Source organism: Rhinoderma darwinii, chromosome 9 (genome assembly GCF_050947455.1).
Source record: "Rhinoderma darwinii isolate aRhiDar2 chromosome 9, aRhiDar2.hap1, whole genome shotgun sequence".
NCBI lineage: Eukaryota > Metazoa > Chordata > Amphibia > Anura > Rhinodermatidae > Rhinoderma > Rhinoderma darwinii.
Genome location: NC_134695.1, coordinates 78032251 through 78050355, shown reverse-complemented (window position 1 = coordinate 78050355; position 18105 = coordinate 78032251). Strand labels below are relative to the sequence as shown.

The 18105-nt window shown below is 46.0% G+C and overlaps 1 protein-coding gene across 1 annotated transcript in view; it reads right to left on the bottom strand.

The window, feature by feature from the left end:
* Positions 1–11350: 11350 nt before the first annotated feature.
* The window catches only part of OTOG (otogelin), a 98606-nt gene continuing 91851 nt past the window's right edge, over positions 11351–18105 (bottom strand). Inside the window, exons 39-41 of the mRNA XM_075836793.1 lie at positions 17138–17183; positions 15355–15434; positions 11351–12434 (exon numbers count right to left, since the gene is read on the bottom strand). Of these exons, the coding sequence (XP_075692908.1) occupies positions 12234–12434; positions 15355–15434; positions 17138–17183 (327 nt within the window). The 3' untranslated portion in view covers positions 11351–12233. The remainder of the gene's footprint in view (positions 12435–15354; positions 15435–17137; positions 17184–18105) is intronic.

Below are 18105 nucleotides of genomic sequence, written 5' to 3'. Positions count from 1 at the left end.
GTAGCGATTTGTGAGCTATTAAAGTCTGTTTGTGTGTCAGGGTTTGAAGTGCGGCTATTTACACTGGCCTTTTCTTTGGCGTTCTTTGGGGCGTTCCGGATATCGGAGTTGGTGTCGGCCAGTAAGAGTGTGGCAGGGGGTTTATTGTACGCGGATGTGGATTTGGATGGCTCCTGCTTATCTTGTTTGCTTCGTAGATCAAAGACAGATCAGGAGGGGAGAGGTTTTTTGTTGAGATTGTATGAATTGCCAGGATCAAAGGAGTGCCCGGTTCACTGTTTTCGGGAGTTTGTTGCGGTGAGGCCTGAGGGGCCGGCCTCCTTGTTGGTTCATTCAGATGGTCGGTCTTTGTCAAAATTCCAGTTTTCACAGGTGTTCAAAAAAATGTCTCCTGTTGTCTGGCAGAGGTGGAGCAGGTTTTAGCTCTCACTCGTTTAGAATTGGCGCAGCTACTGAAGCAACTCGGTGGGGTTTATCCCCGGCGATGGTTAAGAAGATCGGTAGGTGGGAGTCAGACCGATATAGGTTGTATGTGCGGCCTCACTTGCTTTGAGGTGGTGGTGATGAGATGTGCTGGAGGTGGATATGGTGTTGTTACATTGCTGTTTTGTGTTGTTTTAGGTGCAGGTCCCTGCTTGATTTGGATCATTGGGCACTCCTACGTGCACTGGGGAGGTGTGCGTGCAGATGTTCGTCCGGCTGGACGGCAGTTGGGCCTGGATCATTCAGAGGTTCATGTCAGATGGTTGGGTCTGCGGGGCATGATGTGGTGCAGGTCAGATGGTTGGGTCTGCGGGGCATGCTGTGGTGCAGGTCAGATGGTTGGGTCTGCGGGGCATGCTGTGGTGTAGATTGTTACCGGAGCTACAGTTTTAGCAGGATTGGACAGAGCGCCTGATATTCTGGTCGTGCATCTGGGAGGCAACGATTTAGGCATACGGTCATCTAGGGATTTGATGCGGGATGTGAAGTTAGATCTGTTGCGGTTGTGGTCATCATTTCCAGGATTGCTGATTGTCTGATCGGATATTGTGGCTCGCAAGGTGTGGCGTCAGGCCCGTTCGGTGAACAGCTTAAATAAGGCCAGAGCGAAGGTGAACAAGGTGGTTGGCAGATTTGTGGCGCGCAATGGTGGTGTTGTGGTGCGGCATAAGGAGTTGGAGGGCAGAGAGGTCGGTTTCCTTAGGGCGGATGGCGTTCATTTGAACAAGGTGGGTCTAGATATGTGGACCCTGGACATCAAGGAGGGCATGGAGAAAGCCCTGCGGTTGTGGAGGGACAATCATGTGTAAGGGGTCACACATGATTGTCGTGGCGGCAGGAGGAGGGGTCTTTGAAGGCACGTAATGGGAAGAAGGAGAAGCAACAATGGAGATTGTTGAAAAGAACTCGGGGCGTTTAACCCTGGATAGTATTGGAGGGGCTGGGGAGTGGTTACCCAGCTGATATTGCATATATTCCTGATGGGCAGGGTCCCCAGGAAGGGAGAGAGAGGTCTTGGACATGGTTGGTGCCCTCGGGTCAGGTGCAGCACGGCTGTAGGGCAATAAGTCCAGACCTAATAAGGAAACGATGCAGTTTGTTATTTAATGACTGAAGTGCCTTCCAGGATCCTTTATCTGGAGAATGTGGGAAATAGAGCAGGATGTTATTATGGAGTTTATGATGTTTTATGGTTATGCTATTTTATCGCATAAAGAGGTGTGTATTTAATAAATGGCTGCTGTGGCCTTTACACCAAAATTCATGTGTGGTCTCTTATTGGGATTTGGGGTGGAAGGTCATAGATAGCGAAAGTCATCAAACATACCTTAAGTCATGCACTTCTTTGACGAGGCAGTCATTTTACGCGTCGTCGTTTGACAGCTGTCAAACGACGACACGTGAATTACAGGTCGTCGGCACAGTACGTCGGCAAACCCATTCAAATGAATGGGCAGATGTTTGCCGACTTATTGGAGCCGTATTTTCAGGCATAAATCGAGGCATAATATGCCTAGTTTACGCCTGAAAATAGGTCGTGTGAACCCAGCCTTATAGCAGATGTTATACAGTGAAGGTGTAGTCGGGGTGTAGCTGTGTTATAGCAGATGTTGTACAGTATAGGTGTAGTCGGGGTGTAGCTGTGTTATAGCAGATGTTGTACAGTATAGGTGTAGTCGGGGTTGTAGCTGTGTTCTAGCAGACGTTGTACAGTATAGGTGTAGTCGGGGTGTAGCTGTGTTATAGCAGATGTTGTACAGTATAGGTGTAGTCAGGGTGTAGTTGTGTTATAGCAGATGTTGTACAGTATATGAATAGTCGGGGTGTAGCTGTGTTATAGCAGATGTTGTACAGTATAGGTGTAGTCGGGGTGTAGTTGTGTTATAGCAGATGTTGTACAGTATAGGAGTAGTCGGGGTGTAGCGGTGTTATAGCAGATGTTGTACAGTATAGGAGTAGTCGGGGTGTAGCTGTGTTATAGCAGATGTTGTACAGTATAGGTGTAGTCGGGGTGTAGCTGTGTTATAGCAGATGTTGTACAGTATAGGTGTAGTCGGAGTGTAGCTGTGTTATAGCAGATGTTGTACAGTATAGGTGTAGTCGGGTTGTAGCTGTGTTATAGCAGATGTTGTACAGTATAGGTGTAGTCGGGTGTAGCTATGTTATAGCAGATGTTGTACAGTATAGGTGTAGTCGGGTGTAGCGGTGTTATAGCAGATGTTGTACAGTATAGGTGTAGTCGGGGTGTAGCGGTGTTATAGCAGATGTTGTACAGTATAGGTGTAGTCGGAGTGTAGCTGTGTTATAGCAGATGTTGTACAGTATAGGTGTAGTCGGGGTGTAGCAGTGTTATAGCAGATGTTGTACAGTATAGGAGTAGTCGGGGTGTAGTTGTGTTATAGCAGATGTTGTACAGTATAGGTGTAGTCGGGGTGTAACTGTGTTATAGCAGATGTTGTACAGTATAGGTGTAGTCGGGTGTAGCTGTGTTATAGCAGACGTTGTACAGTATAAAGTGTAGTCGGGGTGTAGCTGTGTTATAGCAGATGTTGTACAGTATAGATGTAGTCGGGTGTAGCGGTGTTATAGCAGATGTTGTACAGTATAGGTATAGTCGGGGTGTAGCTGTGTTATAGCAGATGTTGTACAGTATATGAATAGTCGGGGTGTAGCTGTGTTATAGCAGATGTTGTACAGTATAGGTGTAGTCGGGGTGTAGCTGTGTTATAGCAGATGTTGTACAGTATAGGAGTAGACGGGGTGTAGCTGTGTTATAGCAGAGGTTGTACAGTATAGGTGTAGTCGGGTTGTAGTTGTGTTATAGCAGATGTTGTACAGTATAGGTGTAGTCGGGGTGTAGCTGTGTTATAGCAGATGTTGTACAGTATATGAATAGTCGGGGTGTAGCTGTGTTATAGCAGATGTTGTACAGTATAGGTGTAGTCGGGGTGTAGTTGTGTTATAGCAGATGTTGTACAGTATATGAATAGTCGGGGTGTAGCTGTGTTATAGCAGATGTTGTACAGTATAGGTGTAGTCGGGGTGTAGCTGTGTTATAGCAGATGTTGTACAGTATAGGAGTAGTCGGGGTGTAGTTGTGTTATAGCAGATGTTGTACAGTATAGGTGTAGTCGGGGTGTAGCTGTGTTATAGCAGATGTTGTACAGTATAGGAGTTGTCGGGGTGTAGCTGTGTTATAGCAGATGTTGTACAGTACAGGTGTAGTCGGGGTGTAGCTGTGTTATAGCAGATGTTGTACAGTATAGGTGTAGTCGGGTGTAGCTATGTTATAGCAGATGTTGTACAGTATAGGTGTAGTCGGGGTGTAGCTGTGTTATAGCAGACGTTGTACAGTATAGGAGTAGTCAGGGTGTAGCGGTGTTATAGCAGATGTTGTACAGTATAGGTGTAGTCGGGGTGTAGCGGTGTTATAGCAGATGTTGTACAGTATATGAATAGTCGGGGTGTAGCTGTGTTATAGCAGATGTTGTACAGTATAGGTGTAGTCGGGGTGTAGTTGTGTTATAGCAGATGTTGTACAGTATAGGAGTAGTCGGGGTGTAGTTGTGTTATAGCAGATGTTGTACAGTATAGGTGTAGTCGGGGTGTAGCTGTGTTATAGCAGACGTTGTACAGTATAAGGTGTAGTCGGGGTGTAGCTGTGTTATAGCAGATGTTGTACAGTATAGATGTAGTCGGGTGTAGCGGTGTTATAGCAGATGTTGTACAGTATAGGTGTAGTCGGGTTGTAGCTGTGTTATAGCAGATGTTGTACAGTACAGGTGTAGTCGGGGTGTAGCTGTGTTATAGCAGATGTTGTACAGTATAGGAGTAGTCGGGGTGTAGCTGTGTTATAGCAGATGTTGTACAGTATAGGTGTAGTCGGGGTGTAGCTGTGTTATAGCAGATGTTGTACAGTATAGATGTAGTTGGGGTGTAGCTGTGTTATAGCAAATGTTGTACAGTATAGGTGTAGTCGGGGTGTAGCTGTGTTATAGCAGATGTTGTACAGTATAGGTGTAGTCGGGGTTGTAACTGTGTTATAGCAGATGTTGTACAGTATAGGTGTAGTCGGGTGTAGCTGTGTTATAGCAGATGTTGTACAGTATAGGTGTAGTCAGGGTGTAGCTGTGTTATAGCAGATGTTGTACAGTATAGGAGTAGTCGGGGTGTAGCTGTGTTATAGCAGATGTTGTACAGTATAGGAGTAGTCGGGGTGTAGCTGTGTTATAGCAGATGTACAGTATAGGTGTAGTCGGGGTGTAACTGTGTTATAGCAGATGTTGTACAGTATAGGTGTAGTCAGGGTGAAGCGGTGTTATAGATGTTGTACAGTATAGGAGTAGTCGGGGTGTAGCTGTGTTATAGCAGATGTTCTACAGTATAGGAGTAGTCGGGGTGTAGCTGTGTTATAGCAGATGTTATACAGTGAAGGTGTAGTCGGGTTGTAGTTGTGTTATAGCAGATGTTGTACAGTATATGAATAGTCGGGTGTAGCGGTGTTATAACAGATGTTGTAAAGTATAGGTGTAGTCGGGGTGTAGCGGTGTTATAGCAGATGTTGTACAGTATAGGACTAGGCGGGTGTAGCTCTGTTATAGCAGATGTTGTACAGTATAGATGTAGTTGGGGTGTAGCTGTGTTATAGCAGATGTTGTACAGTATAGGTGTAGTCGGGGTGTAACTGTGTTATAGCAGATGTTGTACAGTATAGGTATAGTCGGGGTGTAGCTGTGTTATAGCAGATGTTGTACAGTATAGGAGTAGTCGGGGTGTAGCTGTGTTATAGCAGACGTTGTACAGTATAGGTGTAGTCGGGGTGTAGCTGTGTTATAGCAGATGTTGTACAGTATAGGTGTAGTCGGGTGTAGCTGTGTTATAGCAGATGTTGTACAGTATATGAATAGTCGGGTGTAGCGGTGTTATAGCAGATGTTTTACAGTATAGGTGTAGTCGGGGTGTAGCTGTGTTATAGCAGAAGTTGTACAGTATAGGAGTAGTCGGGGTGTAGCTGTGTTATAGCAGACGTTGTACAGTATAGGTGTAGTCGGGGTGTATCTGTGTTATAGCAGATGTTGTACAGTATAGGTGTAGTCGGGTGTAGCGGTGTTATAGCAAACGTTGTACTGTATAGAAGTAGTCGGGTGTAGCTGTGTTATAGCAGATGTTGTACAGTATAGAAGTAGTCGGGGTGTAGCGGTGTTATAGCAGATGTTGTACAGTATAGGACTAGGCGGGTGTAGCTCTGTTATAGCAGATGTTGTACAGTATAGATGTAGTTGGGGTGTAGCTGTGTTATAGCAGATGTTGTACAGTATAGGTATAGTCGGGGTGTAGCTGTGTTATAGCAGATGTTGTACAGTATAGGTATAGTCGGGGTGTAGCTGTGTTATAGCAGATGTTGTACAGTATAGGTGTAGTCGGAGTGTAGCTGTGTTATAGCAGATGTTGTACAGTATAGGTGTAGTCGGGGTGTAGCTGTGTTATAGCAGATGTTGTACAGTATAGGTGTAGTCGGGGTGTAGCAGTGTTATAGCAGATGTTGTACAGTATAGGTGTAGTCGGGGTGTAGCTGTGTTATAGCAGATGTTGTACAGTATAGGTGTAGTCGGGGGTGTAGCTGTGTTATAGCAGATGTTGTACAGTATAGGTGTAGTCGGGGTGTAGCTGTGTTATAGCAGATGTTGTACAGTATAGGTGTAGTCGGGGTGTAGCAGTGTTATAGCAGATGTTGTACAGTATAGGTGTAGTCGGGTTGTAGCTGTGTTATAGCAGATGTTGTACAGTATAGGTGTAGTCGGGTTGTAGCTGTGTTATAGCAGATGTTGTACAGTATAGGTGTAGTCGGGATTGTAGCTGTGTTATAGCAGATGTTGTACAGTATAGGTGTAGTCGGGGTGTAGCTGTGTTATAGCAGATGTTGTACAGTATAGGTGTAGTCGGGTTGTAGCTGTGTTATAGCAGACATTGTACAGTATAAGGTGTAGTCGGGGTGTAGCTGTGTTATAGCAGATGTTGTACAGTATAGGTGTAGTCGGGTTGTAGCTGTGTTATAGCAGACGTTGTACAGTATAGGAGTAGTCGGGGTGTAGCTGTGTTATAGCAGATGTTGTACAGTATAGGAGTAGTCGGGGTGTAGCTGTGTTATAGCAGATGTTGTACAGTATAGGAGTAGTCGGGGTGTAGCTGTGTTATAGCAGATGTTGTACAGTATAGGTGTAGTCGGGGTGTAGCTGTGTTATAGCAGATGTTGTACAGTATAGGCGTAGTCGGGGTGTAGCTGTGTTATAGCAGATGTTGTACAGTATAGGAGTAGTCGGGGTGTAGCTGTGTTATAGCAGATGTTGTACAGTATAGGTGTAGTCGGGGTGTAGCTGTGTTATAGCAGATGTTGTACAGTATAGGAGTAGTCGGGGTGTAGCTGTGTTATAGCAGACGTTGTACAGTATAGGTGTAGTCGGGGTGTATCTGTGTTATAGCAGATGTTGTACAGTATAGGTGTAGTCAGGTGTAGCGGTGTTATAGCAAACGTTGTACTGTATAGAAGTAGTCGGGTGTAGCTGTGTTATAGCAGATGTTGTACAGTATAGAAGTAGTCGGGGTGTAGCGGTGTTATAGCAGATGTTGTACAGTATAGGACTAGGCGGGTGTAGCTCTGTTATAGCAGATGTTGTACAGTATAGATGTAGTTGGGGTGTAGCTGTGTTATAGCAGATGTTGTACAGTATAGGTATAGTCGGGGTGTAGCTGTGTTATAGCAGATGTTGTACAGTATAGGTGTAGTCGGAGTGTAGCTGTGTTATAGCAGATGTTGTACAGTATAGGTGTAGTCGGGGTGTAGCAGTGTTATAGCAGATGTTGTACAGTATAGGTGTAGTCGGGGTGTAGCTGTGTTATAGCAGATGTTGTACAGTATAGGTGTAGTCGGGTGTAGCTGTGTTATAGCAGATGTTGTACAGTATAGGTGTAGTCGGGTTGTAGCTGTGTTATAGCAGACATTGTACAGTATAAGGTGTAGTCGGGGTGTAGCTGTGTTATAGCAGATGTTGTACAGTATAGGAGTAGTCGGGGTGTAGCTGTGTTATAGCAGATGTTGTACAGTATAGGAGTAGTCGGGGTGTAGCTGTGTTATAGCAGATGTTGTACAGTATAGGAGTAGTCTGGGTGTAGCTGTGTTATAGCAGATGTTGTACAGTATAGGTGTAGTCGGGGTGTAGCTGTGTTATAGCAGATGTTGTACAGTATAGGAGTAGTCGGGGTGTAGCTGTGTTATAGCAGATGTTGTACAGTATAGGTGTAGTCGGGGTGTAGCTGTGTTATAGCAGATGTTGTACAGTATAGGAGTAGTCGGAGTGTAGCTGTGTTATAGCAGATGTTGTACAGTATAGGAGTAGTCGGGGTGTAGCTGTGTTATAGCAGATGTTGTACAGTATAGGAGTAGTCGGGGTGTAGCTGTGTTATAGCAGATATTGTACAGTATAGGTGTAGTCGGGGTGTAGCTGTGTTATAGCAGATATTGTACAGTATAGGAGTAGTCGGAGTGTAGCTGTGTTATAGCAGATGTTGTACAGTATAGGAGTAGTCGGGGTGTAGCTGTGTTATAGCAGATGTTGTACAGTATAGGTGTAGTCGGGGTGTAGCTGTGTTATAGCAGATGTTGTACAGTATAGGTGTAGTCGGGGTGTAGCGGTGTTATAGCAGATGTTGTACAGTATAGATGTAGTCGGGGTGTAGCAGTGTTATAGCAGATGTTGTACAGTATAGGTGTAGTCGGGGTGTAGCTGTGTTATAGCAGATGTTGTACAGTATAGGAGTAGTCGGGGTGTAGCTGTGTTATAGCAGATATTGTACAGTATAGGTGTAGTCGGGGTGTAGCTGTGTTATAGCAGATGTTGTACAGTATAGGTGTAGTCGGAGTGTAACTGTGTTATAGCAGATATTGTACAGTATAGGAGTAGTCGGAGTGTAGCTGTGTTATAGCAGATGTTGTACAGTATAGGTGTAGTCTGGGTGTAGCTGTGTTATAGCAGATGTTGTACAGTATAGGTGTAGTCGAGTGTAGCTGTGTTATAGCAAACGTTGTACTGTATAGAAGTAGTCGGGTGTAGCGGTGTTACAGCAGATGTTGTACAGTATATGAATAGTTGAGGTGTAGCAGTGTTATAGCCGATGTTGTACAGTATAGGAGTAGCTGCAGTCCTATGTAACACCACAGATAACACAGTGATAACTCTATGATTACAGATAATGTAGTAGATGTTACCTGCAGTCCTATGTAACACCACAGATAACACAGTGATAACTCTCTGAGTACAGATAATGTAGTAGATGTTACCTGCAGTCCTATGTAACACCACAGATAACACACACATGACACATCTACTACATTATCTGTACTCAGAGAGTTATCACTGTGTTATCTGTGTGTTACATAGGACTGCAGGTCACATCTACTACATTATCTGTAATCAGAGAGTTATCACTGTGTTATCTGTGGTGTTACATAGGACTGCAGGTAATACTACTACATTATCTGTACTCAGAGAGTTATCACTGTGTCTTATCTGTGGTGTTACATAGGACTGCAGGTAACACTACTACATTATCTGTACTCAGAGAGTTATCACTGTGTCTTATCTGTGGTGTTACATAGGACTGCAGGTAACATCTACTGCATTATCTGCAGCCAGAGAGTTATCACTGTGTTATATGTGGTGTTACATAGGACTGCGGGTAACATCTACTATATTATCTGTGCTCAGAGAGTTATCACTGTGTTATCTGTGGTGTTACATAGGACTGCAGGTAACATCTACTACATTATCTGTACTCAGAAAGTTATCACTGTGTTATCTGTGGTGTTACATAGGACTGCATATAACACTACTACATTATCTGTAGTCAGAGAGATATCACTGTTATCTGTGGTGTTACATAGGACTGCAGGTAACATCTACTACATTATCTGTAATCAGAGAGTTATCACTGTGTTATCTGTGGTGTTACATAGGACTGCAGGTAACACTACATTATCTGTACTCAGAGAGCTATCACTGTGTTATCTGTGGTGTTACATAGGACTGCAGGTAACACTACTACATTATCTGTAATCAGAGAGTTATCACTGTGTTATCTGTGGTGTTACATAGGACTGCAGGTAACTCTCTGATTACAGATAATGTAGTAGTGTTATCACTGTGTTATCTGTGGTGTTACATAGGACTGCAGGTAACACTACTACATTATCTGTAGTCAGAGAGATATCACTGTGTTATTTGTGGTGTTACATAGGACTGCAGGTAACATCTACTACATTATCTGTACTCAGAGAGTTATCACTGTGGGGCATCTGTGGCAGGTATGTATAGGTATGGGGCACCTGTGGCAGGTATGCATAGTTATGGGGCATCTGTGGCAGGTATGCATAGTTATGGGGCACCTGTGGCAGGTATGCATAGTTATGGGGCACCTGTGGAAGGTATGTATAGGTATGGGTCACCTGTGGCAGGTATGCATAGTTATGGGGCACCTGTGGCAGGTATGCATAGTTATGGGGCACCTGTGGCAGATATGCATAGTTATTGGCGCACCTGTGGCATGTATGCATAGTTATGGGGCACCTGTGGCAGGTATACATAGTTATGGGGCACCTGTGGCAGGTATGCATAGTTATGGGGCACCTGTGGCATGTATGCATAGTTATGGGGCACCTGTGGCTGGTATGCATAGTTATGGGGCACCTGTGGCAGGTATGCATAGTTATGGGGCACCTGTGGTAGGTATGCATAGTTATGGGGCACCTGTGGCAGGAATGTATAGTTATTGGCGCACCTGTGGCAGGTATGCATAGTTATGGGGCATCTGTGGCAGGCATTCATAGTTATTGGCGCACCTGTGGCAGGTATGCATAGTTATGGGGCACATGTGGCAGGTATGCATAGTTATGGGGCACTTGAGGCAGGTATGCATAGTTATGGGGCACCTGTGGCAGGTATGCATAGTTATGGGGCACCTGTGGCAGGTATGCATAGGTATGGGGCACCTGAGGCAGGTATGCATAGTTATGGGGCACCTGTGGCAGGTATGCATAGTTATGGGGCACCTGTGGCAGGTATGCATAGTTATGGGGCACCTGTGGCAGGTATGCATAGTTATGGGGCACCTGTGGCAGGTATGCATAGGTATGGGGCACCTGGGGCAGGTATGCATAGTTATGGGGCACCTGTGGCAGGTATGTATAGGTATGGGGCACCTGTGGCAGGTATGCATAGTTATGGCGCACCTGTGGCTGGTATGCATAGTTATGGCGCACCTGTGGCTGGTATGCATAGTTATGGGGCACCTGTGGCAGGTATGCATAGTTATGGGGCACCTGTGGCAGGTATGCATAGTTATGGGGCACCTGTGGCTGGTATGCATAGTTATGGGGCACCTGTGGCAGGTATGCATAGTTATGGGGCACCTGTGGCAGGTATGCATAGTTATGGGGCACCTGTGGCAGGTATGCATAGTTATGGGGCACCTGTGGCAGGTATGCATAGTTATGGGGCACCTGTGGCAGGTATGCATAGTTATGGGGCACCTGTGGCAGGTATGCATAGTTATGGGGCACCTGTGGAAGGTATGCATAGTTATGGGGCACCTGTGGCAGGTATGCATAGTTATGGGGCACCTGTGGCAGGTATACATTGCACTTACATCTTTTAGCATAGACCTTATGGATGGAGGTATCGCTGACGTATGGCGCTAAACCTGCTGAGAGAATGGCGCACTTTGTTATATGTTAGGGCCATAGAAATCGATAGAACGTTCCCCGCGCCATGAATCAGACCACACGACCACTTCAGGTTCTTTTTTTATTGTCAGCGTTGTTTATTGTGATCTCCGGCTACAGAACTCCGTTCACACTCAGCAGTGGACGAAGCGACAAAGCTGTATATCACGTGATTGTCAGCTCTTCAGGTCAGTGCTCCGCATGGCCGGGTCACATACTTACTGGTGGGCGTGCAGAGATGACATGACATAGTGACCGGTGACTGGCGCCCAGCGCTCAGGGCCGGAGTCTTTTCATTGGTTGTATCTTCTGTATGAAGAACTTCCACGTGATGAACCCCGCATGGAGTGCCCCCTGCAGGTTTCAGATACGTCCTGCGCCCAAACATAGGAACCAGGTCGCAGCTATTCAACGTTATTAATGAAAATGCCCATCAATGGCGCCACCGAATCTGCCCTTTCACTAAGTCCATCTGACCTGGGCGAGCGCCATATGTGCAGAATGACCCGCAGCTCCGGTGGTGAGAGGTTTCATACAGGATTATTATCTCTATATTTACGGAGCAGTCGCTGCGCAGTTTAGTAAGACCAGACACGCGCCACTCATACTGACCACTGGCCACATGGCTGAGGGCGCAGGACAGGGGACCAGCTACATCTATGGCGACCTTAGGATATTGTTCATCATGATCTTTGCTATGGTGTGTCCAATCTTGGCCAGTAACAGACATGTGATTGCTGCACTGAAGTCTGCTCCTGCAGATGGACGCTGCTTTGTATGAAGCTCATAGACCTCTGTCACTGACAACCTAATAAAAGTAACACAACCTTCTGTGGCGGAGAAAAACGTCTTTTCTTGGCACTTTTCCTTGGCCTGGGGTGAGGGGATGGGACTATAACTTTATACACATTTGTAGTAGACGATAATGGTCAACCATGCTGGGCTTCCGTTTTATCGGCGTCATGTGACACGGCGCTCAGGACCACTGGCAGGAACAGTCCGTTGGCTCCTGAATGGAATAATTGACCCAGGTTGAGTTTCCGCTGCAATACAACTGCACGACTCGTCTCTGCAGCCCCAGCTCGCGGCAGCATTTGCAGAAGCGCGCGTATGTGTTGATGTTGTAGTTGTAGATGCTGGCGGAGGGACACTTCCCGTCACATGACACGATGTTCACCTGCAGCGATAGGGAGGATACTCAGTCACTATGTGATGCCCCGACTCATTCTCCAATCCCACCGGCCGCATGTTCACAACTGGTTACTTATTTCTTTATAATAAGGGGTCACAAATATATTTATGGAAATTCTCCGGAATCCTATAAAACGCCTTCATTTCTAAACTGCGTAGCACTCATTGTAGGAAAGCCTAAAACTGCGTCTGCCACATATAGTGAAGAACAACTTCCATGAGTGCGACTAGTCATAGAGCCCCTTACATGAGTGTGACTAGTCATAGAGCCCCTTACATGAGTGTGACTAGTCATAGAGCCCCTTACATGAGTGTGACTAGTCATAGAGCCCCTTACATGAGTGTGACTAGTCATAGAGCCCCTTACATGAGTGTCACTAGTCATAGAGCCCCTTACAGGAGTGTCACTAGTCATAGAGCCCCTTACAGGAGTGTCACTAGTCATAGAGCCCCTTACATGAGTGCGACTAGTCATAGAGCCCCTTACATGAGTGTGACTAGTCATAGAGCCCCTTACATGAGTGTGACTAGTCATAGAGCCCCTTACAGGAGTGTCACTAGTCATAGAGCCCCTTACATGAGTGCGACTAGTCATATAGCCCCTTATAGGAGTGTCACTAGTCATAGAGCCCCTTACAGGAGTGTCACTAGTCATAGAGCCCCTTACAGGAGTGTCACTAGTCATAGAGCCCCTTACATGAGTGCGACTAGTCATAGAGCCCCTTACATGAGTGTGACTAGTCATAGAGCCCCTTACATGAGTGTGACTAGTCATAGAGCCCCTTACAGGAGTGTCACTAGTCATAGAGCCCCTTACATGAGTGCGACTAGTCATAGAGCCCCTTATAGGAGTGTCACTAGTCATAGAGCCCCTTCCATGAGTGCGACTAGTCATATAGCCCCTTATAGGAGTGTCACTAGTCATAGAGCCCCTTACATGAGTGTGACTAGTCATAGAGCCCCTTACATGAGTGTCACTAGTCATAGAGCCCCTTACATGAGTGTGACTAGTCATAGAGCCCCTTACATGAGTGCGACTAGTCATATAGCCCCTTATAGGAGTGTCACTAGTCATAGAGCCCCTTACATGAGTGTCACTAGTCATAGAGCCCCTTACATGAGTGTGACTAGTCATAGAGCCCCTTACATGAGTGCGACTAGTCATAGAGCCCCTTATAGGAGTGTCACTAGTCATGGAGCCCCTTACATGAGTGCGACTAGTCATAGAGCCCCTTACATGAGTGTCACTAGTCATAGAGCCCCTTACATGAGTGTCACTAGTCATAGAGCCCCTTACATGAGTGTCACTAGTCATAGAGCCCCTTACATGAGTGTCACTAGTCATAGAGCCCCTTACATGAGTGTCACTAGTCATAGAGCCCCTTACATGAGTGTCACTAGTCATAGAGCCCCTTACATGAGTGTCACTAGTCATAGAGCCCCTTACATGAGTGTCACTAGTCATAGAGCCCCTTACATGAGTGTCACTAGTCATAGAGCCCCTTACATGAGTGTCACTAGTCATAGAGCCCCTTACATGAGTGTGACTAGTCATAGAGCCCCTTACATGAGTGTCACTAGTCATAGAGCCCCTTACATGAGTGTCACTAGTCATAGAGCCCCTTACATGAGTGTGACTAGCCATAGAGCTAGGTTACTAAATCTAAAGGGGACTCTATAGGGGGCCATATCTACAAGGGGCACGAAATCTACAGGGGGCACGAAATCTACAGGGTACTCTATAGGGGCACTATCTATAGGCGACTCTATAGGGGCCATATTTACCGGGGACATTAAATCTACAAGGGACTCTATAGGGGCCTTATCTACAGGGGCACTCTCTACAAGGGGAACTACATCTACAGGGGGCACGATCTACAGGTGGCACTATTTACAGCCTGTAGACTACAGGGGGCATATGTGTATATATGTACTGAGCTCTGTTCTGGTGCTGTATATATGTACTGAGCTTATTCTAGTGGTGTATATATTTATTTATGAGCTTCGTTCTGGTGCTGTATATATGTACTGAGCTTATTCTAGTGGTGTATATATTTATGAGCTTCGTTCTGGTGCTGTATATATGTACTGAGCTTTGTTCTGTATATGTACTGAGCTTGGTTCTGACACTGTGTATATGTACTGAGCTTGGTTCTGACACAGTCTATATTGACTGAGCTTTGTTCGGGCACTGTTTATATGTACTCAGCTTTGTTCTGGTGCTGTATATATGTACTGAGCTTTGTTCTGGCACTGTATATATGTTCTGAGCTTTGTTCTGGCACTGTATATATGTTCTGAGCTTGGTTTTGGAGCTGTATATATGTATGAGCTTGGTTCTGGTGCTGTATTTATGTACTGAGCTTGGTTCTGGTGTTGAATATAATGTACTGTATATAGAAAAAAGCAGAGGATTGGAGCAGCACTGTGAACAAATGCCTGACTAGGCTGGTGCAAAGCTTCAAAAATAAAGGAGTGACCTCTCCTTATGTGTTAGATATCCAAAAAAGAGAACGTGAAGCAGCACTCAAATAAAGTGAATTTATTCATCCAACATGGAACCACAACGTTTCACCTCCTCTATGAAGGCATGCCTTCATAGAGGAGGTGAAACGTTGTGGTTCCATGTTGGATGAATAAATTCACTTTATTTGAGTGCTGCTTCACGTTCTCTTTTTTGGATATGTACTGTATATATGTATAAGCTTTGTTCTGGTACTGTATATATGTATTGAGCTTGGTTTTGGAGCTGTATATATGTTTGAGCTTTGTTGTGGTATGTAAATATGTAATGAGCTTTGTTCTGGTGCTGTATATATGTACTGAGCTTGGTTCTGACACTGTATATATGTACTGAGCTTGGTTCTGGTTCCTACATAAGTGTGACTATACGCAGAGCCACTTACCGGAGTATTACTTCTACAGTCATACTTCCTGATTGTCATTCGCACAGTCACTCTCTTACAAAATTTTCCATCTTCTTTGCCTGAAAACAATGAGAGTAAAACAGTCAGTTTGGTTTTGTGTTAATAGATTCGTTACTGCAACACGAGGCTTGTAAGCTTTATTAAAGATCAGCAAAGACACGTCTGGCAGCTCCACTGTAATAAACCTTCGGCCACGTCCGGCAGCGCCACTGTAATAAATGTTCAGCCACGTCCGGCAGCTCCACTGTAATAAACCTTCAGCCACGTCTGTCAGCTCCACTGTAATAAACCTTCGGCCACGTCCGGCAGCTCCACTGTAATAAATGTTCAGCCACGTCCGGTAGCTCCACTGTAATAAACCTTCAGCCACGTCTGTCAGCTCCACTGTAATAAACCTTCGGCCACATCCAGCAGCTCCACTGTAATAAAACTTCGGCCACGTCCGGCAGCTCCACTGTAATAAACCTTCGGCCACGTCCGTCAGCTCCACTGTAATAAACCTTCAGCCACGTCCGTTAGCTCCACTGTAATAAACCTTCGGCCACGTCCGTCAGCTCCACTGTAATAAACCTTCGGCCACGTCCGTCAGCTCCACTGTAATAAACCTTCAGCCACGTCCGTCAGCTCCACTGTAATAAACGTTCAGCCCCATCCGTCAGCTCCACTGTAATAAACCTTCGGCCATGGCCAGCAGCTCCACTGTAATAAACCTTCAGCCACGACTGTCAGCTCCACTGCAATAAACCTTCAGCCATGTTCCGGCAGCTCCACTGTAATAAACCTTCAGCCACGTCTGTCAGCTCCACTGTAATAAACCTTCAGCCACGTCTGTCAGCTCCACTGTAATAAACCTTCAGCCACGTCTGTCAGCTCCACTGTAATAAACGTTCAGCCACGTCTGTCAGCTCCACTGTAATAAACCTTCAGCCACGTCTGTCAGCTCCACTGTAATAAATCTTCAGCCACGTCCGGCAGCTCCACTGTAATAAACGTTCAGCCACGTCCGTCAGCTCCACTGTAATAAACCTTCGGCCACGTCCGTCAGCTCCACTGTAATAAACCTTCGCCCACGTCCGTCAGCTCCACTGTAATAAACCTTCGGCCACGTCCGGCAGCTCCACTGTAATAAACCTTCGGCCACGTCCGTCAGCTCCACTGTAATAAACGTTCAGCCACGTCCGGCAGCTCCGTAGTAATAAACGTTCAGCCACGTCCGTCAGCTCCACTGTAATAAACCTTCGGCCATGGCCAGCAGCTCCACTGTAATAAACGTTCAGCCACGTCCGTCAGCTCCACTGTAATAAACCTTCGGCCACGTCCGTCAGCTCCACTGTAATAAACCTTCGCCCACGTCCGTCAGCTCCACTGTAATAAACCTTCGGCCACGTCCGTCAGCTCCACTGTAATAAACCTTCAGCCACGTCCGGCAGCTCCACTGTAATAAACGTTCAGCCACGTCCGGCAGCTCCGTAGTAATAAATTATCACCCATGGCATCTCACCCCACTCCCCCAGAGTCTCAAAGCTGTAGAGAGGTCTACAAAGCCGGCACTCTGTACGTGGAGATTATTTATAGAAGTGCTCGTCAACCAATAGCTCTCCAGCTGTAGCAAAACTACAACTCCTATCATGCCCTGACAGCCACAGTCAGTGACCACTGTTATATGCAAAGGATAGCACAGGGTACAAAGCGTCTGAAGGAGGTGGCCCCCACTAATGTGATCTGGTCAGACTGTAGGAGCCTCTGAATATCCTTTACTTACATGTCTTGCAGCATCCGTCTAGGAATGACACAACATATCCTCCCATCTGGAAGAAAAGGAAGAATATTAGAAAACGTGAAGAGGCCCCAAGAGAAGAGACTCTACATTATGTACATAAATTCTGGGCAGCGGCAGCCGGGTGCACGGAGCTATGAAACCAGATTTACTCCACAGGGCTATTCAGTAGTAAACCACCAGGGGGCGCTTATAGTCTTCATTGAAACTAAACCCACAATATTCCAATCTCCGCCGATTCCCCATCAGTGTTCGCTTTTACCTATGAGCCCGAGACAAAATCCTATTGGAAAGGTTTCATAAATGGTGTAGAGCAGGAAAAGCCGACATATTACACATACGAGCAGCCGCACTGACAATACACCGTCTGCCCGACAGAAGAAGCAGCGCCATGTTACAGCCACAGTCATTATCATCAATGTTAACCCGACATAACTGATACTAAACTCTCTAAGGGCCACTTAATACTTGATGACCCCCCCCCCTCCCCCCATTCTAAAATCCAGTGGTGTTTCTGCTGGAAAGTATATGATAATATAGCCAGAGGGAAATGACAGCAGCCCACCCTCTGCACCGTGCCCCTATCTGGGTGAGGAAAGAGGGGTTCATACTAAATCAAGTAATGAGCGAGCATGAAAAGTCGGGGCACGCATTTAAAATCCAATCACTGCTCCACGACTCAAATTACTTACAATATGTTTTATTGAATTTGCTACTTGGGTGACATGAGCAGAAAACTCTGATGTACTCTCCTGCGGCTGAGCAGTCAGCAGGGAGCAGGCGGATGGAAGGCCGCCCATGGGTCTTGGGTAGAGCCTTGGACTCATTCAGTGCAGTCCCTGGTCTTTCATCCTAGAGAGGCCTGGGCCCAGCTTAGGACATCGATACTGTGATACATCTGTGCTGCTGTGGTATGGATGTCTGACCCGAACCAGCTCTGGGGTCAAAAGTCA